Here is a 23,079-nt window from a genome sequence, read left to right on the forward strand (position 1 = left end):
TGGATGGTAACTTCTCCTTCCTGCCCCTGTAAGGCTTTCACTTTTAGTAGAGTTTTTCTTTGAAAGCTCCACAGTGAAGCCTGTAGAGTACTCTTCAGCATTCTCTAAGCGCTGAGGTGGAATGAGAACAGACTCAGAGGTTGCAGTTATTGCCTCCTTGCCTGGGTAAGTGTCATTGGTTTCTCCTTCATTGGAGTCCTGGGCGGGTTCACCTACGAGGGAAGATCGGTCGGTCCCTCCCTCAGGAGTGATCAATCCCTTTGTTTGGGTGACCTTCAACATTCGCCGTCCGCTTCCGACACATCCATTATCTGAATTCAGATTTCCCAAGTCTTTACTCTTTTCTTCCATCTCGACGGGAAATTGTAAAGACTCAAGCAAAGCTACTTGCCTAACGGATCTAATGATAACCATGTCTGACAAAGGTAGTTTTATGAAGACGGTCGAAGCAACAACTTGGTTACTGCTGTGGATTTCTACGATTTTTCCAATTCTCCTTTGATTTTTCTCTAAGGTGTCTGGTTTAAGTAGAACAACATCCCCTTGTTGGAGATTTTTTTGGAGAGTAGATTGTGTAATCCACTTTGAAGGAATACTTAATTCTCGTAAGTATTCCTTTTGCCATATGGACCAAAACAAATTCAATATCCGTTTTCTAGTGATCCACATGTCAGAATACGTTACCTTATCTGAAAGTGTGTTTATGGCGTTGATATTTCTGCCATACTGTAGGATGTTCGAAGATATACTTTGGTCCCCATCTAGATTCGTTCTAAGTGGGCGATCATTTTTGGGCCCAATTAATTCAGAAATAACCGTTTGGAGATCTTTAATTGGTAATTTATTCATAATAAGCAATTTTAATTGCTTTTTGAAGATAGCCACCATACGTTCTGTGACTCCATTGGTCCAATAGGCCTCAGTGGTACTAAATTTCTATTCAATATATTCTCCTCTTGAACTTTCTTAAAGTCTAGATTTTTAAGTGTTTGTAGTTGCTTATTTGCTTATTAAATGAAGAGTATTATTCGAGTACTTTGCAAACTTTACGTTCTTCCTATGCCTTACAATATCCTTTACCTCTTTGTATCCACTACAGATTTATTAGGAAGTAGGTAAATATGACTGTGTTATTAGGATATACCATTGGCTTAAGTGCATTATGAATATAATTTGCCGTAGCCACAGCCATAGTGCCATAGTTAGAGCAACAAGTTCTGCTCGAGCAATCGCCCACATATCTTCAAGCTAATTTATATCACGAAGAGTTTTAGGTATTAGTAAGCTTTTTGAGTAAACAAGTTGACTCAGCTTTTTCCTTTCTTCAGTTTTCTACAACGACATAGACAGCGACACCCATTCCTACTTTGGGGCATCTCTGAAGAGAGCAAGACCCTTCATGCTTCCTGCGTTATAACGCGGGAAACAAAGATCTTTCATCAAAAGGATTTGATCACCCCATTTGGTAAATACCTTAACGGCCTCTTTAGCAGCTTCGGTGTCTTTATACTTAAAGTTTTTGCCCCACTTAAACTTGTCTTCCCATAATAAAGGAAGAATCAGTTTAAATTGCATTATAAATGGTGAGACATAACCTTGTGTATCAAAGATTAGACTAGCTAGAGATACAATATCCCTTCTTGATAATGAAGCACAATCATGATTAAATTTTTCAAATTTACTTGCAAGATCATACATCAATTCATCTGTACATGTGTCCAACTTTAAACCACGAACTGAAATCTCACCTTGTGGAGGAGCAATTCGTTCAGGTTCAATCTCTGAAAGAATTTCTGGATGTGAAGATGATATCTTAGGGCAATAAAATTTATAAAAAGCCACAATATCCACCTTAATTTGAGCCAACTTCTTTTTGAAGACAGAGTAAAGGCGGAGAACTTACGTGAAAGGGCCTTCACTAGAAATTTTTTAATCCAATGGCTTTCCTTGCATCGTAATGCAGAGCATGTTTCCTTTGTCTCTCCACTGTGATGGTAGTAGGGAGGTGTTAACCTTGGGAGAGTCGGCTCAAATCCAGGCGGTGATGATTCGACGCTTTCGTTCCTCTCACAGACAGCTCCTCCAACTTATCAGATGCTTCTATGAATGCCATTATAGAAGGGGCATCGCCGATATTATAACAGCATCTACAAGCGATGTTTGTGAGGATCCTTAGATCATCAGCCTCAATTCTAGCTATTGCGAGCTTAAAAAAGAATAACTTCACACCTAACATCGAAGTGGCTATTTCAGAGTTGGTGAGATGCTCATCTATTCTTCGAAGAAGAGCATTTAACCTCAATAAGGCCACTCGGTAATCCGCAAACACCTTTTCATACTCAAAGTAACGAGATGCAGCAAATGGAAATTCTCTTTGACGAATGTCTTACTTAGAACTCTCAGTGTCGACCTGAGTCTCCTCAATGTTAATCGAAGCGAGCTTTCTTTACAAGAAGAGATACCATAAGAAAGGCCTGTACCTGTCGAGACATTGATATTTTCTTTTCTTTCTAAAAAAAAAAAAGAAGGAATATTGAATTTAGGTTTATTCAAAATTCAAATGAGATCAACCGAAATTGATCCCAAAAAAAGTAAAAATTAAATTAAGACTTTGGTTCTAGTTATAGGGTTGATTCAGGAATAAAGATTGGGGATAAACTTACAGGAAACAACCCAATAAATTATTCGGAAACAGGATGCTGGACTTGCAGACTTAATTCCCGCCGATAAAAAATCAGATTCTAATCCCTTGAAACAACAATTAGAGTTTCTAGCACTTTTGAAAAGCTCGAATGGGTTAAACAGCGATAGGTTCTTAAAAGATACTTCTTGAAAGAATAACAATAACTCGCTATCATTTGCACATCCCTTAGTGTTTTGATATGGTTGTGGGGTTTCCCCTCCAGAAAATCTATAGCAAAGTCCACAGACTCTTTCTCCGATAAACTCCTCCACCTCACGATCGATTCCATGATCGTTTGTACAGAAGTAGATGCATTGTTTCCTTCTGTGTGTACTGTTTTAAATTTTATGAAAATTGGGAGAAGAGTGTGAAAGATTCAGAATTTTTTATTTTTATTTTTTTCTGTCAGAGATAGAAAGAGTTATGTTTCATCCACGTTGTTCCAGTTATAGTAATTTATATAACTTGTTTTTATATGTAAACATTGCATTGATTCAGTATAAGTAAACATTATAGTATTGCAATTACTCCAGAGCCCTATAAGAAGAGTTGCATCACGAGATTTTATTGTAAAAATCAGGAATTTGTCCCTTGGGAAATGAAATAAGTGTCATCCCCTCAGCTCAGAAACGATGTGTGCAATCCACGGTGCACGACAAGAGGGCGTACTTAGGATATTTTAACAAAATATATCGCCTTTGAAGAGTGCTTCACCTAAAATATTGTATTAAATTTTGAAAGTTTTGGCCCATACTCAAACACATGAGGAAGTCAACTATCTTCAAAACGGATACCCCAGTGACGTAACTCTACTTATAGGGCTTTGTCCCAAAATGAACGAATGAAAGGTAAAAAAGTGAACAAATGAAAGGTAAAAAAGTGAAACGAATGAACGACGATAACTGGATTAACGTGAGGATTCCCCCTTGAGGCATTTTCAATGTGTGGAGTTGAATCTTGAAATAATTTAAATCAATACCTTTGATCGAGGGAAAGATATAAAAATACTCCAGAAGATTCTTTAGCCAATATTATACAAGACCTCACCTAATGGTTAATTACCCAATCAAGGGAATATATTCGAAATAATTCATATATTAAGAACTCAAATTAATTCACATATAAATTGCATATTGTAAAATTAAATTAATTGACTAATAATACAGTATGTCCAAAAATTGATGGTGGTTTAAAAAAAATAATCATGAAATAACCTAAACATGTGATTGCTTTGGCGAAAAACTTTATTTGCTTCCCAATATGACGACCTTTAAGCTTAATACATTTTTTTATGCTTTTTGGCATCCCTTCATACAGATTATTCTAAGTTTATGGAGGAAATGTTTTCTCAAGCTTTTGCCAGTTTTTTTAAAATTCATCATCTGAAGTTGCTGGCGCTTTTCATTGAGTTCCCTCTGGACCAAGGCTCACAAACTTTCAATTCGAGAAAAATCAGGACTGTTGGCAGTAATCCAAGTTGTCTTAATACTTTTGTGCCTTTTCGGAGTGGTGAGCAGGGGAAGATGGCTCTTGAAGTGTCAGACAACATTGTCCTCTTCAAAGGAGGTCCAGTTTAATAAGTCGAACCGAATCGAACATGAATCTTCCAAATTAGTGAATGAAGACTTTTTCAACAAAGTGGATAACTTGGATTTTGTAGAAGGGTAATGCAAAAATGTCTAGAGGATATAGTGGTGTATTAATTAATAATTATTCTTGATAAATGAAACCAAAGAATGTAAAATGCTAGAACATCAAAATCTCCGAGAGATATGCATCAGAATGCAAATGATAACTCATGATTGTTAAAGTGAATGAACAATTTAGAGTTGGAGACAATTCATCTTCATAATTGATCAAACATAAGATAATATAAATTTTGACATACAAGAATCTCAATGAAATACAGGATCGTATAGGAAACGAGGATTTAACTTTCTGGAGTTAGAAGATAGGAGAAAAAATTTCATTGATATCTTTTATATTTAATCAGTAGTGATAGAATAATTTGAATGTAATCACAAAATTCCCAATTCATTGTAGTATTTACAATTAGAGATGTTATGAGTCTTGCCAAACTGAATAGGCAGAGAAAGTCCTAGTGGTCATTCTTGCACATAAAATAGTCCCTATAGCCCGTAGTTAACTTAATTCTGAAAAAAATAAAGGCTCAATATCAGTAGGTTTTCCAATTTTTCCCAACAATGGAATTTTCATATTATAATTATTGGAAATTTTTAACAGATTTAAAAGCAAATTCAACCAATCAATGTTAAGAACACCGATTAGGGGAGAAGACGCAGAAACATCAGACAACAAAATACAGAGCATTTTGTTGTGTTAACAAATAACGCTTTGATAACACAATTGTATTTTACAAAATTTATACGATCAATCTACAATAACTAAATAATAGTACATGTACGAAGGAGGACTTCAATTTAGATTATAAACTGATTTAAGAGTTAAAATGTAGAAAAAGTTTTTTCTCATGAGCAGAAGCTTCTGTACCAAAATCACGAAATTATGCCATATGAGTTGACATTCTGTTTTATACGTGTTAAGTTGATACGTAACAACTCATGCCAAATACTAACTATAGATAATTATGAATATTGTGATGAATTAACTTTAAACAACATCAATTGCAGAAGCTAAATGAGAGTTAAGTCATACATATAATGAAATAGAATCTGAGCACAATAAGTTTTTATATATAAAAATAACATTTAATGATAAAAAAGTCGAGATTTGCACGGATAGAATTTTTAACAATACTAAAAATAACCAATACATATACAATATTAATAAAAAAATAACAAGCATTCCGAACTTCATTATTTGCTCCAAACTCAAGACTGTACAAACTTCCACTGATGCTTACATATTTGCAGTATATAAGACTTAAACGAAGAAATATAGGACAAATAGCCAAACATTCTAAAGCCGCTTAGGTCCCCACACAGGAGCAACTGGGACGGCCATTCCATTGTTTCCACTTAAAGTAGGAAATGCTTCATCACTAACACCATGCCACCTAATAAAATAAATTAATATAAAATCTTTTCTATGTTTCAGTAATGTTAAATAATAGAAAGCTGTAACATATACTAACGGGGCCCCCTTAGCAACTTCAAAACCCCTACTAGGTTTTGGAGTATCAGGCATAGAATCAACGGATACAGGTTTGATATACTCTTCCATCCAATCATTTTCCTGAATATCTTGTAAGTATTCTTCTTCTAAGTTTAACAAGTGATCTTTACAATCTAGAACATCATTTTCTTTTCCAATAACCTAAATTTAAATTAACTAAGTAACATAGTCATTATCCATCTATGAGAGATATTAATTACCACTACTTGATTTCTGTCAACATCACCGTCACGGGGTAACTTAATATCAACCCGGAAATCTGACATAATTTTTCGTATACCAACTCCGCGTCTTCCTATTATTTTAGGATGAACTCGATGATCAACATTTACACCTTCCTTTATCATAGACTCTATGTCATGGACTATTTTAAGTATAGCATCTTTTGCCATATTTACTCTATCTTCATAACCAGTAATAGTTATAACATCACATTCAGAACTATCCTTTTTAGGGAGTTGTATGTTTACATCATGTTCGGAACGTAATTGCTGGATAACAGACCCTTTTCGACCAATAATTTTTGGATGAAATTCAGGTTTGATATTAATAATTATCTCAAAACTTTTCAACATTTTATCAAGCTTCTCCTTTTCAAATTCCTCCACGCGCTGTCTGATAGATTCACGAGCTTTTTCAACGTTAACTAATGTACCAACAACAGTAATGCAATCAGAATGCTTGTCAGAAGGAGGTACAATAATGTTAACATCGTTATCAGACATAAGCTGACGAACTCCTGTCCCTTTCTGACCAATCACATACCTATGAAACTCAAAAGGTACATCCACCTGAATAGTAATAGGCACAAGCTGCTTAAGGGCTTCGGCAGCTTCAACACAATTTTCTGACTTTCCCGTTATTCGTATTACATCAGAGTTTTCGTGAGTGGATTCCATATGATCAGTTTTTTCAGGAAACTTAACCTGGACGTGAAAGTCCTGACATACCTTCTGAATTTTTGAACCCCGCGGCCCCATAACAGTACGATGATGAGCTTGAGGAATAGCACATTCTATAGTTACTTCACTTTCCAAATCCATAACAATCTCATTTATGCGATTACGCGCAGCTTCAACACAATCTTTCGCACCTTTCAGAGTGACCTTATCACTTATGACACCAGAACGAGGAAATGAAACGATAACTCCTCCGAACTCATCTCCTATATTTCGTAATACTTCACCCCTTCGAGCAACAAAATATCTATGAAATTTTGGTTCCACAATCATAGAGTCTTCCACAACGTTATCCTGATTTTAAAAAAGAACAACTTCAGTTCTGACCTATTTAGTCTAATAATAAAATAATATTACCAAATCTTTAACTTTTTTCTCTAATTCTTTCTTAGCCGCAGCAACGGCCTCCTTCGTACCTAATATAGTTATCACTTCCTTGTCACCATCTTTATCATTAGGAAATATGATCCTCGCACCTGTTCTGTCCCGGATACCTTGAATATTAACTCCAGCCCTACCAATCAGAAATTTGTGATGACTTGGATTAGCACGAATCTCGTCAGAGATGGAACTTAATTGTTTTTCAGAAGAAAGATCTAACAACATTTTTTTGGCTTTCTCAACATCCTCTTTGGGGCCCCGGATAACAACCTGTAACTTATGAAAAATTAAATCTGGAAAATCCGTGATTCGAAGTGTTTTACCTTATCAGACCCGGAATCAAAAGGAGGGAAAACCACGGATACTCCTCCACAATCGTCCATTATAGACTGAATCAGTTTCCCACCAGCGCCAATAACAGTATTATGGATTTTAGGTGGTATAGCAACTTCAGATACGATAATATTCTCAATTTCGGATTGCAACTTGAGCAATAATTGATAAGCTTTTTCAACGTTACTCTTTCTACCAGTAAGAGTTATTACATCAGAGTCTGACCCTGGCACAGGTATATCAACTCTAGTTTCAGTTTCTGCTCTGATTTTTCTAACTGTTGTACCACCTTTGCCTATGACATACTTATGAAATTCTTTAAACATAGGCACTCTCACTTGATAGCTCGTCTCTAACAATTCTTTATGAAATTTATCAAGAACAAGGCACACTTTATCAACATCATCCTTGGGACCTCTAACCTTCACCAGCTCAGAAGAATCTCCCAGATCGGGGAAGATAATCTGTACTTGATGGAAGTCTGCACGAATTCTTTGAATTCTTTCCCCTTTCGGCCCAATTAATAGTCTATGAAATCTACTTTCAATAATCAAATCCTCTTCTTTTTCATTTTCCATTTTTGATACCATATGACGCAAATCCTTTTCTGCTTTGGCGACCCCCTCCTTGTTTCCTTCAATTCTAATGGAAGCACCTTCTTCATCGGGTATATTTATCGTAACATCTAATTCGCCTTTCAGCTTATTTACAGTTGCACCTCCTTTACCAATGATATACTTATGATACTTGGAGTCTACATTGACATCTGCATATGACATAGTGTTGATCAAATGTTGAACTTGAATATTTAAAATTTCTTTAGCTTTATCGGCCTCTTCAGGAGGTCCTTCAATTTTTATCTGTTCCATAGAATCCACGAATTCCACATGAACCTAAATATTAAAATTTTACGAAACTACTAAGATAACTTCGGCGTGTTCATTAATAATTAAGAATTTCAGAAATGAGTGATTAACTCTTGCGACAGAGGTCAACAGACAACTCAGTAAAAAATTGACATTACGGATAAATGGAAACTATTTACTTCGCGACATTCATATCTTTACTAAGTTAGTGTTTTAATCCATCTCAGATGACACGCACATTTATCATCATTCAGTATGAATTAGGATACAAAGCGATTTTAATAATACCTTAGGTAAATCAACCTTAAGCTTTTGAATGGAAGAACCTTTTCTCCCGATAATATACTTATGAAGCCAAGATGGACAATTAAGATGGTGAGTTATAACAGAATTCGCTTTCTCATACACCTTATTAAGAGCTATAAATAATATAAAAATATATATTTTCATCAGTTAGATAGTTACTGAATATTACCAGTTCCTAGTTTATCTTGAGGACCTCGAAGGGTAATAGTGTCACTTTGGGAATCAGTAGGGGGAACCTCAACAAAAACTCCAGTTTCAGCGAGTATATCATTAAGGGTTTGACCTTTCGGACCAAAGATATATTTGTGTTGCGGTTTACGTACTTCAACACTAACCGTCGCAGCCTTCTTTTCCTACAAGTCATATTCTAAAAATTAATTTAACAACAATAAATAGCATTACAATATCTTTATAAATTTGGTCAATTGCCAGACATATAGCCACGACTCCTTCTCTATCCCCTGCGACATATATATCGTCCTTCATAACACTCGGGTGTGGAATATTAACCCGAACATTAGGATATTTAGTTGCTAACGCCTTAACGGTTTCTCCATTTGGTCCATGAATAAAAGGGTGATAAATTTTAGGAATTGAAAGAACTTCTACAGCATGTTTCATTTGTTCATCAGATATCAGTTTTATCTCTTGAAATGCTCGATCGATTCCCTCCTTGGTCCCACTTACAACTATTACATCACTATTTTCATTCACTAGCGGTACTTTGATTCTAGTAGAAGTTCTCTCCTCCATTTCAACTTTCTTTGCTCCTCCTTTACCAAGAATAGCTTTATGATGACTCTTGGGTATAGAAATAGTTTGAGAAAGTTGTGTTTGAAAGTTTACTAACAATTCCCTTTTAGCTTTGGCAACAGTATTAGGTTTCCCGGTAATCAGAAAAGTTAAGGATTGATCCTTAGCTGAACTCATCTCAACTTTGGCATTGGAGCTAGCTGTAACAAGTTTAAGGATTTTAAGAGACTCGTCACCACCAAAACCACCTCCCATTTCCTTCCTCTCTTCAGTAGGAACACGGAATACCTGAAAGTCATAACATTGACTGATAATCAAAAAAAAAAAAAAAAAAAGAATAAATAACGAAAAAAGAATGACTCAACTTAATTGCTCAATATATTAAGAAAAAATTGATTCAATTTTAACATGAAATAATGAAAATTTGGGGATTTTTTGAATAAGTTCAGAAGTATATGTAATTTGAAACACTAGTAAACAGTAATGTGTTGTATTTAAGCGAAGACTAATGTTTAAAATGTTAAATCCAAATCTGGTAAGTTTTATTATCTTAAAGTACCTTATAGAATTAGAATAACTGCCTTAATGGGAAATAAAAAATATACTTATTTCAAAATGTCATTTATTATATTTCAATCTTATCTTGAACTCAATATCACATGTAAAAAAATGAATCTGTTCTTTTAAATACTCGCAAATTTTACTATTTTAGGGCTAAATAATCTATAAGCTTATATTAAGATAAATGTCAATTCATATTAAATCAGAATATTAATATATTTACAGAATTGGTAAAAAAAACTTGTATTTGCATAAAATATAATTAAGATTTATTAAATATTCTTTATGAAAAATATAGATCTATCGTCTCTTTGATATATGAACAAGGTATGTTCAAATTTAGGTTGAATAGTCCTACGTCTTATCGACTAGACGGGAACAGTGCCACGTACAACAAGTATACATTTATTTAGTCATCTTTTACTCAAAAAAAAAAAAAAAATCCTTAGAGCTGTATATTAATGAACAGTTATGTACTATTCGTTATACGGAACTCAAGTAATCCGTGGACCACTGACTCTTTAACCAAACCATTGGGTTTGGAGGATTAATACATTCTAAAAATAGCAATCTATCAGGATGAATGAATTGGTCTAAAATCACAAAACTTGTTTAACTTCATAAACATTACACCTCTGTAAGCCATTTAATGTGAAATTCTAGATATATATATGAAAAAGCAAACCTCCCATCTAAAGCCAATCTTTTTTCATTAGTGAGATATTATATTTAAGGTAAAAAAATTGGTTAATGTCACTTATACTTAATAATAACATAACTTTAGTTGAATTAAGTGGTTTACGAACTACAATCAAAAACTGATGGGTCTTATAAGTCATTTGTATTAAATTAATCACAAAAAGGAACTCAAAACTGGATTTAGTTAAATCTCTGAAATTTCCTTTTACAGTTTTTCAATAATAGGTTATTTAACATACAAAATTGAATTCAAATCAGATGAAAAAAATAACTATTGTAATTTTTTATGAATGACCATTACACATATATATATATAAGAATAATTTATTATATCATAAAATATATATACCTGGATGGGAAAATCTATTTTCAATATAATTTTTTTACATTAGCTTAGTAAGAAAAATAAAAAAGATTAAGTGTCGAACTGAAGGCTGAAGTTATCTGCTTTTATTTGATTAATAGAACCAATGAATACTAACAACATAAGGAAGAGAAGGGTGACCAGAGTACATACGCTACGAAGTTCTCATGAGTCACCCTATGGACTTCATTTACTTTAATGGCGCGATTGTTCATGGCATAGATAACTTTTAACATCAAGGTTTGTGGTAGATACTTCTACCTCAATCGATCATTCTCCATAGCCCAAATAATACATTAGTTGTTCCTAATCTTTTATGGTTTATCCTATACTCTGAATAAGAAAAGGAGTATTATAAATAAACACAATGTAACCCTATTCCAAACATTAAGGGAGGGATTCGAATCCATGTCCGAACGAAGGTAGATCTTAATTGCCTCCATACATGGTTTATTGGTTCTGTGGTACAATATTATTTATAGCTGGGAAAAATATGCATTTGATGAGTGTAGAAATCATTATTTTTAAAGAAAGAACATCTCATTACAAAGTAACCACTAGTACATGGAAGACTAAGGATTTACTGCGGGGCTACAAATGAAAGTCCTTGTTAAACTTTCAGTACAATTGAAGAATAACAACTTCGTAATTCCTGCCTACAACATTGCTAGCTACGGAGTGGGGCTTGTGTATATTTCCTTCATATCATAGATGATCGCAGCAATTCAAAGAAATTCCATTTTTTTAGTTCCAGATTACTTAATTTTAGCCAAAATTGTTTGTAAATATAAAGCCTAAAGTAGTTAGTTCAAAAATTAAAGCTTATATAAAGCAAATGTAAAGTTTCAATACAATTATATAATCTGAATCTAAAAAAATGTATGAATGAGTGTAAATTTGTGTCTCCACAATTCTGAATTAATTATCTTTTCTAGTCATTTAAACTAAGTTTTTCACATCCCGTCTTCGGTATTTCGCTTATAGAGTTCACCCAAACTTGGAACACATCCCCAAAACTTTTTTGCAATTATTTAATATATGTTGACGGCCATTTAATGAAAATTTGAGAGAAATTGAAGTATGCCATGTTTAAATTTTTTTTAGCTCAAATGTTTTACATCGTGACCTGAAGGTCAAAAAGACATTTTATTGGGTAAAATATTGAATAATTTATGTGTAAATATCTATTCAATTAAGTTTAAGGTAGATAGATATCATTAAAACATTAAAAACGGGTGCTGGCATCTTAACTCGTGATACATAAGTCAAGGCAGACTAAAATGTAAGATTTTCGAGTTTCTATTCAATATTAAGCTATATGCAAAATTTAAAAAAAAAAGGAGATGGTGCCGTCAAAAATATCCCTTTTTTTGATTGATTTGGCGTAAAATGACTCATATGTTGTACGTCTTCTCAAAAATGACTGATAAAAACTGTGTCTGGAGAATAGTACGATCAAAGTAGTTGCCTCTCTGCCATCAATATCCTTAATGAAGCACAAACACTAGTTCCTCACTAAAACAATGAGATCATCAGTGCTGAAAGTTCGTAAGTATGACATGAGAATCTTATTTTAATCCTTAGAGAGCATTGGATACACAATTTACTTCTTTTGTATAACTACCTTGAGATGCGATTATAGGTTATAAGTTCTGTAAGTAACTATACACTCAGTCGACACTATATTTGAGTAATTAAGAAGACTCTTATAATACTCCATACGGAATTGTTGGTGCCTTAAGAGTCCTGCCGTAGAAAGATTTAATGATAAAAGGAACAAACCAAGACAAAATAGTAACCCAACGTAATCAATACGGGCTAAAACGTTGAGTGATTTAGGGAACTGTTATAGATTTGATAATTGAAAAGAAAGCGACACATGTCTATATTAATTGTGTCAATACATATGCAAGTAATAATGATTATTCATATAATATATACCATTTCACATGGCGCAGTCAAAAAGGAAGAACCTTATTAATTAAAATTCATAGAATTTGTGTAATTATTTAATTACAAATTAAATAAAAATAATGGTTGGAGAAGTCAAGGATGGACTACCAAAGGTCCTAATCTATCAAGACTCTTCATTGGAAGATTGGACAAGATGTCGTCAGATCGCAAATCCATTGCGAGTGTTAAAAAAAATTAGTAGTGAGGTTACAAGAATCCCAATTACAGATCAGGGTATGCGAGCTAAATTAGCTGTTAAAGAGCATGGACTTAGTGACCTTATAGAGGAGTGTGCAGAATGGGAGAATATGTCAATAGAAGGTTTTTACAATCTCAAAATTGGAAGAAGTGGTTGAATTACAAAAATCTATTCAAATTAATCGTGAAACATTATTAGAATCAATCCATAATTTAAAAATAAGACGAATTATTTTCAACATGTTACTACAGAGTCGAGGAGAAGAACCCGAATAAATGTTTCATTAAAACTAGGATCTCTAGAAGTTTTATAGAATTCAAGAACTGGATGAATGCTTTCCGTAGATTCTATTCTTCCAATTTAATGGCAAAATTATCGTCAGATGAGCAGCCAGGATATCTAGATAACTGACTTTTTTTCGTCTTGTCGGTGTAATCTCGAACAGGTCCTGGATATGGGCGACATTCAAAGTATTGATGATTGTTAAGATGCGTTGAATGGGCATTACCAAGAAAAATTCTCTGTCCCGAATCGACTTCAATAAATGTATCCAGCCGTGGGAAGAACATTTTGCTTCCTTCTTTTTTACCGAGTAAAGGCACTAACACAGGAAGCAGAGCTCCAAATTTGCACAATGGAAGATTATTTGGGGATACGTCTTGTAGGACTACAAGAAAATAATCTCCAAAAAGAAATACTTTAAGTAAATAAACCTGCTCTACAAAATATCCGTGAGAAGTGTTTGTAATGGGAAAGTGCAGATATCAACAAGAGCTATTGAACACTCAAAACCATATCAACACGTTGAATTATCACAAAAAATATATTTCAACGTCAGTGCAAAAATTTCAAAGATGTGGAGGTAAGAGACATAGCCAAAATGAGTTTCCAGCAAAAAATAAAGAATGTAATAAAATAGGACATTTTGGATCAGAATATAGAAATAAGAAGAATTTAAAGTATGTAAAAATCTGATTTCAAAAAATAAAAGGACTGCCATTATTAAAATATAGACAATAGGAATGAAGCAAACAAAGTTCAGGAATCAGAGTCCAATGATTAAAATAAAAATTTCTCCAACGCCAAACACTGAGTGAAGAATTTGAAGTAAGTGCAATACCCGATACTGGAGCAACAGAGACGTTAGTTCCATTTAGTATTGAAAAAGCAGACAAGTTGAAAATAGATCGAAGTCGAATGGTCAAGATTATAGCAGCAGGAGATCAAAGCCTTGAATGTCTAGGGACCGTGAGTATGATGGTCAATTTTCAAGGTCACAAGGTAAACACTGAAGGATTTGTGTCTCCTAATATCGACGAATTGTTACTGTCATGGTATTTATTGCGGGACATATTTGTAATCCCAGGGGATTTTCCTAATAGCATTAAACAAATTCATAATCGTGTTTTATTCAGTACAATCAGTAAATACAAGCGATTTTGAAAATCATATTGTAGAGATCAAAAAGAAATATCCAGTTGTATTTAATACAACATATGATTTAAAACCAATTAAGGGTTAGAAGATGCATATTTATTTGCAAAATAATATAGAAATTAAACCTACTTAAACACTGGTAACACGTCTAATCCCACATGTATATAGAGAGGCGACTTTAGCTGAGTCACGAAAAATGGAGATACCAAGGAATAATTGAATCAGTTGAGAAGCCAACAGAAGGGACAAGTCCGATGCATATTGTTCCAAAGAAGACTCTGGGTGAGGTGAGAATTGTGGTGGATTATAGAGGATTTAACAAATTTGTAGATAGGCCAATTCATCATTTTCCAATAACAAACAAAGTAGCAAATGCCATTAACCCACATGCAAAGATATTCTTAATGCTGGATACATCCAAAGATTACTGGGAAGTTCCTTTTGATGAAGAAAGCGATGCTCTAACCACATTCATAACTTTTTGGGGAAGAAAAAAATTAACTTGAGCTCCAATGGGTTTAAATGCTTCAGGAGATTAATACTGCCACCGAGGTGATTCTGCTATGAGTGGTATAAAAAAACATGCATAAAATAGTTAACTGATATTTTGGGATATGGAGAAACATGGAAAGAAGTCAAGAACCTCTTGGATAAAATTAAGAAGAGATGAGGTTGAATCCAAATAAGATACAAATTGGAGAAGATGTAAAATTTGTGGGTCTCATAATAGGGGAAAACGGTGTTAAAGCGGATCCATGTAAAATTGAAGCAATAATTAAATTCCCTGAACACAAGAATATTTCACAGCTTCTAAGTTTATTTTGGGTTGGTAAACCAATTAACTCAGTTTTCAAAGAATGTTGTACTTCCTATGAGTCAATTACAGGGATTAATTAGTTCCCAAAATGTATTCCAATGGTTACCTGATCACTCAAACGTGTTTGAAGAAGTAAAAAATATGTTGTGTACATCACCAATCTTCAATCACTATGACCCACAGAAGCAAGTAACAATAATGACCGATGCATAAAGGCTATATAGATTAAAATATGCAAGGAAAAGTAGGACGTCAACAACTGGTACTTTGCAGGTCAAGATTTATAAGTGAGACTGAATCAAGATACACAACTCATGAATTGGAACTACTTGCTATACTTTGGGCAATCGACAAATACAAAATGTATCTTTTAAGAAGATAATTAAAAATCATAAAACCGTTGATTGGTATTATTAATCGAACTGATATGGGAGCGATCAATAACTCACGAATACTGAGATTTATTGAAAAATTAGCACCTTCCACCTTCGACATAGGATGGACGAAGGGGAATACTCATTTTATCGCAGATGTATTGAGCAGAGCTCCACTTGAGAAACTTGTGGAGAAGAAATGGAAGGAGCCAAAATATGCAAAGCAATTTGTTATAAAATATTAAAAGAGGTCATTAGATGAAATGCTTGACGCAGCAGAAGAAGACGAAGATTAAATAATGGTATGTGAGTCATTACTAGAAGGAAAGGACGTCAGGAAGTTACCACTAAACCATCATCGCATCTTTACACTAGAAAATGTGGTTTTTACGCATACCCAAATTGAGATATTTTAATTCCTGATCATCAAAAATATAACTACTTTAGGAAACGACATATTATAAACTAAAATACTCCTGGGGCATTTTATGTGAAGTGTACACAATCTCACTTCATCATCGTCACCGATTTTGTTAATTTTTGGTCAGGGTGTTCATCCCGATAAAAGAACTATAATGTCTGAAATCTAAGACTATGCGAGAACGAGGGCCCGTTAGGGAGTCCCTCAAAATTTGGCCTTCTCGAAGGATCCTCAAACTCCCTTGAAGCATTACTCGGCTCAGAGTCAACTGATTTCAAAAATGTTCACTTCAAAATATTCACAAAAGTGCTTTAATTTAACTTACTGAATAATCTATTAACGGAACATCAATTTCAGGCATTCATGCATGAAATTGTTAGGTACTCAGCAATGGTTGCTTAACCTCCTCTACAAAAATTAATGTTTAGTTACGTATTCTGCCAGCGTACAAAAACTAAACTTCATTTTCCCATAGATTCCGTCCGCTGGTTCTTTACTACGACTAGTGGCAAAAAAAATGCCCAATTCAGCGATATAAAAGTCCACTTCATCACCTGTCAGGTTAAAGAAAACTTAACATTGTTGGAATAGACCAACACAGTCGTCTACAAGTTATAGATAATTTTTATAACTCCGAATGCGGCCTTCTAATACATAATTAGTTTCTACTGGAACAAACGTACCTCGATGATACCACGGTAGTTGTAGCAGGATATAAAAGTAAATGAGTAATTACAAAGATTGTCACTTTTTTCTCTCGAATTGAAGACTTACAGGAGTATTGTCGCCTGTTAAGAATACTGATGATAAACTTGGATTACAAAGCTGTAATTTACATCTAAGTCTTCAATATCAGCAAATACAAATTCAGTATATTAAAAAAAAAATGAATGAAGTTTTTTTGAAAGGTAAAATAAGAAATTTACATTTATGGTAAATATAACATCTTGCAATAGGGATAAATGAAGGTGATTCGCATGAGATCCCACCTCTATTTTTTTTTTGCATACATATATAATTTTAAGTAGGCTAAGTCTGTAACCAAAAATTGTTATGTGGGATAATATTGAGAGTGGCTTGAATATGTTTCTGATATTGTCATGAGGCTTTTTTAAATCCTCCATTTATAGATGTATCCAGAGCTGGCACAACTCTGAATCATAGGAAAGCTTTGTCAAACCTTGCAGAGTAGAAGATGTAGGCTAATAAACACACTACCTGGCCACATTGTGTGTGCCCTTTCAGTCATTTCATCAATCATATGATGTTTTTATAACATTATTACCTCATTAGAAGCAAAATGAAAACAATTAACAAAATAAGTATAATTTATACTAGTGTAACTGTGGTGGCCCGTATTAAACAAAGCCTAGCGTAATATAGAGTAGTAGCCGTTAAAAAAAAAAGAGGCCCCTATTATGAACTAATAATTCACTACATTAAGGTACATCTACTTTGAAACTTCAAGAAACATGACAAATAGATGAAAAAGCAGTCTCATGTGGCCCCAGTTACTCTTACACTACGAAAATGAAGTAAAAAAGTTTTATAGGCAAATATCCATAAAACATGGGAGTTGTAAGCATTTTAGGTATTAAAATAAAAAATCCCTATACGAGGGATTGTATTAAAAGGATTAGGGTCATAGAATATTTAGTACTGTATTAGTGAAAAACTACTATTGTTGGGTAAATGAAGTAATAAGGGTCTATCTAAATATCCTTGATGAAGGAGTTGAAATCTACGGATACTCTTAAAGGGGGAAAAAAAGGAGCGTGCAAGGGTTGGTCTAACGAGATCCCTGCTCTGAGGCAGGCCAGCAACCCACTCCGTGTACCTGCGTAACCTGCGTGGAAGGTAGTTTGGGCTTCTTGTTCCACTCTCCGATGGGATTCCCAGAGTTGCCACTGGCCGAGCCTGAGGGCAACGAGGGAAACAAGTCATCGTACGTGTTGGTACTCGCCTCAACATGGGCATGCCCGTTCCTCAGCGCTCCTGCCTCACACCCTTCTACCACATCGCCCTCCGGCACCACCAACACCTCGCTCCCGACATCACACTCCCGGACACTTAAAATCACATCACATTGCTTTTCAACCATTGGGGACTCCATTTTCTCGCCAGGTCGTGCCAGTAGAACTGCAAAAGAGAACAATGAGTGAGTGGAGGCCCACAGCAATTCCACATGGCCCTTCCAACATGAGGACTTACCCTACTGCTTTCCAAAGATATCCGTCCAACAAGTAGCTCGAGTTTCAAAGGTTGAGACTCAAGTGGAATGCCAAATTGAATCGTCACAACAAACTAGAGGATTTTCTTCAACAGGCCAACTAATAATTAGAGACCGGAAACTTGCTTAAATAACTTCAAAAAGGAAAAGGGAGAAAAAGGGGAAAATTAAAAAAAATGGCCAAAAAAAATACATAACTCGCAACCTCAAGAGAGAAACATAACTAAAGTTGGAAATCCTGGGGAAAAAGGTAGGTCCAAATAAAAATGCCCATGATCATTTAGAAAAGTATAGGCTAATATTGTTGGAGTGGCATATCAACTCTTTGAACTAAATGTTTTGAATTTGATGTTTGAATTTTAATAGGAATCAACTGTTTAATTTTTATCATTGCTATTAATATTATAACTAGTGATGAAAATCCTGTGTACAATGGGTACATTAAAAAAAACGAAACAGTATATCAACATGACAACTCTGACAATTTGAAGAATGTTTGGAGAAGAAAAAGAATAATGGGGCAGGTTTACTAAAATCTACCATCATCACTTTCTCTTTCTAATTATTCTTCCTTTTTTTTCTATCTCACTCTTTCTATACCAAGAACTTTTTTCCCCTAGACTCAAGTAGATATTAATCCTACTGAAACCTAATATATTAAAATACAACATACAATACATAAATACATCATCATAATTAACATGATCATCTGGATCTTTCAAAGTTTATGTTATTGCTTTAAAAAAATTATATTTTTTTTTTTATCTCAATAGGTGAAGTATATTGGATGTTTATCGGAAGTTGACTTATTGATATTATAGAAAAAATATGCTTGTTATTATGGATATATGCTTTAAACGTCTATCTCACTTAACTTGTTTAATCTAAATATTATGAACTTTAACTTTAATATATATATCAAAAATTGTTATTTTATTTATATCAAGGTGGTGGAAGTGGTCGTTACAACATATCTTGGCTTTATATTGAAAAAATAAAATTAATATCATTCCTTCATAGCTACTTCATTGATTCATACTCATTAAAATTTAAAATAAAAATTTCTAGTATCTAATTCATGAATTTCCTTTATCTATACTTTTCTATGTTACATCATATTTAATATCTAGTTGAGTCTAGGGATAAAAAGTCCTTGGTATAGAAAGAGAGAGAGAGAAAATGAAAGGATGAATAATTAGAAAGAGAAAGTGGTGATGGTAGATTTTAGTAAATGTGCCTACAAGGACATTTGCTAAAATGACTCAGATGTCGATCCCCAATTCTACTCTGAGCCCAACAAGGACTTACTATTATTATAAGTATAAGTTTGCCTGCAAATAATTCTTTCTCTTTCTATCTCAAAATTGGAGACAGCGACAGAGAATAGTTGAAACTCAATTATCACAACCTTTCAATAATGAGCAAATAACTTCAGTACGTCAAGCGTAGAGGCGCGAAGCGAAATGAGGAAAATATTGACGGAGGAAAAGGAGAAGGATCTCGACTTTTTCGAGTAATTAACACTTTGAAGGGTCATGAAAGTACATGGAAGGTCTTTCCGTGTGGAATAAGTTAGGTATTTGGTTCTTATAGAGTATTCAGAGGAGGATAAGTTCTCAAAACAAGGGGAATGTTTTGCGCGGGAGTCTTAGTGTAGAAATTCGGACTGTCATTTTTCTTCTTGAACATCGATGAACTCGGATTAGAGTGAATTCAAAGCCTAATTGAAGTATTTTTACCTTATTTTATAGTCTATAATCAGGGTTCTTAACCCTTATTCAAACTTAATTATTTGTTACCTAATAATAAGTCTTATATTATACTAATTAACATTTGATTTTGTAATGATTTTATCGATCATAATTGTTAAAATAAGTTAACAGGTAGGATTATACCATCATAGAAACATTTACTGTATATTTATATACGTAACAGCTATACAATATTAGAAAATGAGTAATAACTAAAAAATAAAAAAGTCTATTATTAATAATGGAATTTAAATTAAGTTTCTTATTTATAAGATATGAACCAATAAAATATATTAAATCTTATTATATAGTTTAACTAAGTGTCACTGAATTGTGTTATAATTTTATCGATCACAATTATTCAAATAAGTTTTACGTTTTACCGGGAACAACTGTCATTTCTGACAATTGGGCAGCCTAGAGAATGAGTTAGGTATGGCACACTTTACTGTTCTGCATAAGTATAACTTTTTGGATCCATTAATTGAAGCTCATACTCAGACGATTGAGTCATTGTGGAGTCTTTTTTAAGGGTATGCTCAGACGGTTAGGAGTAATGAATACCTCTAGAGAGCTTTTTCATACATATCTCAACGAGTATATATGGAGGAAGTGCTCAATGATACTAGTTCCTTTTATAGAAATCTAGATGGCATTATGAGCCAATATACAATATAAGGTCCTTTCATATTTTTCATTTATCTTTTTTAATGTTCATTTATGCACCACTTTTTTTTTCTGTTTCCTGACTTAATAGATTTGATGGCATATATGTTATTCATATAGTTGATAATATTGTAGAGAAAAACGCGTGCAAGGAGAAGGGGAAAAAAATACATATGGTGTCATTGTTTAAAAAACTGATGTGATTATCATCTGCCTGCTTTATTATGATTTTTGAGGGTATAACGAAAGTATTTATTAGCAAGATGTTTAATGAAGATATACTACGTATAATTGACTTAGACGTTTTTTATCCGTTACTGTAGATTTTATAACGTCACACTCCATGAAATTTTAATTCATTATGAGCCTTATTCTCAGAATAATAGCTAATGAAACGACAAAGTAGAGTATTTCGAAATATATTTGAAGTTCCAAGTTTAAAAAAGAAGGCTTTAATTAAATATAATCTACATAATAAAAAATATACCATCATACATTTATGTTCAATATACAAAATTAAACAATTGGAATCATATAACTAATAACAATAAATTATATATACAGAATATTGAAATAATAGATTGATCCAAATAATATTTTCTTGTTCAGACACCGGAACCCAGTTAAATATGTCATAACTTTAGGTTGCAAAACACAAGCGAGACGTGGAGTTTAATCAAAAAGATTATCACCCCTCTTCTTCATGTGGAAGTTGCTATATAAAATTTTGCACAGGATAGATATATCTCTACCGAGGAAATCTTACTAACTATTAATAATAAAGTAAATGTCAAATTAGACAATAAATATACTAATAAAAAAAAGGTTAGATATAAATCCATCTTAAATATTTAGAGCAAAAGCTTAATATGTTGTAATGTCCGGCGATATTACTCCTTATTAAGAGCATCAAAAAATATATTTTCCCCGTTATTTATTCTTATATAATAACATACTATTATCATGAAGGATATACACAATTGCTAATTATAATGCTACACCCAATGTAACTACCCCCGTTGTTGTTACCATTTAAGCAGTTGTTTTTGCCTTTAATGAGTTTCTGAACACCATTTCTGGGAGCCTATGAACCATAGCTAAGCCTTAAGTGATAAAAAAAGTAATATTTATTGACTATGTAATATTGGAAAACCTAATTATCATACCCAAGTCTTTAAGTGAAGAAACTAGTCTCAGAAAAACTAGTTGCGAACAATCCAAAGCTACTACTCCCGTTGTTGTGACCATCTAAGCAATTTTTTTTTGCCATTGAATGATTTGAGTATCATAATTCTTGATAATTGGGTTTCTTTTTCTCTTCTAAATCATGGGGCAGAAAGTAGGTTTTCTGGTCTATTGTTTCAAAAGTATAACCCTTCCCCAGTGAGGGTCTAATAATGGATCATCATATATGTATTATGCGAATATCTGGGGGCATCCGCAATTTTTTTTTTTTTGGGGGGATTTCAGTGATTTTTTTCCAAAAATTTTAGAGATAAGGAATTTTTTTTCCAACCATTTGATCAATCGAACTTTTTCTTAGAAAAGAGATCCTAAAAAAAAAATTGAATAATTCAGACATATGGTTTAATAATATTTTATTTAAACTTGGAAATGATTCAGTGAAAGACTCTTTGAAAATAATTATATTTCCCAGCACTAGTTAGTGTAATGAAAGAAAGGAATAATGATGGCCTCTGTGTGGAAAAAAAGTGTAATCCTTGGACCAGCGAATTTAGAAGATATGTGAAATATTTTCGAACACTTGTTTTTTTCCAAAGAGGAAGGGAAGAATTGTATGATCTTTTTGTATAATTTAGTAAATATTTTTTGTTATTTTTTAAGATATTTAAAAAAACAATGGGCTACCAAAATTGTATCAGCTTTTTTCTGACACAATTTCATATGCCTGATATCAACCAAATATCTGATGATTACTCAAATATAGAGTTGCAAAATTCCACAAACTTTCAAATATGGAAACTTTCTATGGGTATTTGGGGAATGAAAAGTAATTAAAGGCAATTTTGCAGAACTAATGGAAATTTTTGACTGAAAACAGTGTTAAACCAGGAATTTTCAATGGAGGCAGAAAAATTTTAGTTGAAAAATATATTTTTCAACATGTTTGATTTCCACCACACTTTTTTTATAGTGACGTCATATAATA

General features: G+C 33.3%; 1 protein-coding gene and 1 long non-coding RNA gene across 7 annotated transcripts; both read right to left on the reverse strand.

The window, feature by feature from the left end:
• Window positions 1–5,390: 5,390 nt before the first annotated feature.
• Window positions 5,391–18,923, reverse strand: Dp1 (satellite-binding protein 1 Dp1). 6 transcript variants are annotated; one of them, XM_040722011.2, is made up of 10 exons: window positions 18,474–18,923; window positions 18,109–18,401; window positions 9,087–9,725; window positions 8,854–9,037; window positions 8,667–8,797; window positions 7,503–8,405; window positions 7,156–7,449; window positions 6,040–7,092; window positions 5,799–5,980; window positions 5,391–5,720 (listed from the first exon to the last, which is right to left on the reverse strand). In XM_040722011.2, the coding sequence occupies exons 2-10, from the start codon at window positions 18,373–18,375 to the stop codon at window positions 5,624–5,626; spliced, it is 3,750 nt and encodes a 1,249-aa protein (XP_040577945.1). In that variant the 5' UTR covers window positions 18,376–18,401; window positions 18,474–18,923; the 3' UTR covers window positions 5,391–5,623. The 6 variants fall into 6 exon arrangements, with proteins under 6 accessions (XP_040577945.1, XP_040577944.1, XP_040577946.1 ...); XM_040722010.2 differs by having other exon boundaries at window positions 18,100–18,401; window positions 18,474–18,650; XM_040722012.2 differs by having other exon boundaries at window positions 18,226–18,401; window positions 18,474–18,630.
• A 2,391-nt stretch (window positions 18,924–21,314) lies between these two features.
• On the reverse strand, window positions 21,315–22,206 carry LOC139906875 (uncharacterized). The gene is made up of 2 exons (XR_011782981.1): window positions 22,076–22,206; window positions 21,315–22,012 (listed from the first exon to the last, which is right to left on the reverse strand). It is a non-coding gene; the product is annotated as an uncharacterized lncRNA (long non-coding RNA).
• Between the last annotated feature and the right edge of the window lie 873 nt (window positions 22,207–23,079).

Source organism: Lepeophtheirus salmonis, chromosome 12, assembly GCF_016086655.4.
Source record: "Lepeophtheirus salmonis chromosome 12, UVic_Lsal_1.4, whole genome shotgun sequence".
NCBI lineage: Eukaryota > Metazoa > Arthropoda > Copepoda > Siphonostomatoida > Caligidae > Lepeophtheirus > Lepeophtheirus salmonis.

What these genes read in the sequence shown, in the direction of transcription:
- Dp1 (XM_040722010.2), bottom strand. Translation starts at nt 18,375, where the DNA reads ATGGAGTCCCCAATGGTTGAAAAGCAATGTGATGTGATTTTAAGTGTC. An exon ending in CTTCCACGCAGGTTACGCAG is followed by an intron (nt 9,726 to 18,099) that starts GTACACGGAGTG and finishes TATGACTTTCAG; the next exon opens with GTATTCCGTGTTCCTACTGA. An exon ending in ACCAAATTTATAAAGATATT is followed by an intron (nt 9,038 to 9,086) that starts GTAATGCTATTT and finishes TATGACTTGTAG; the next exon opens with GAAAAGAAGGCTGCGACGGT.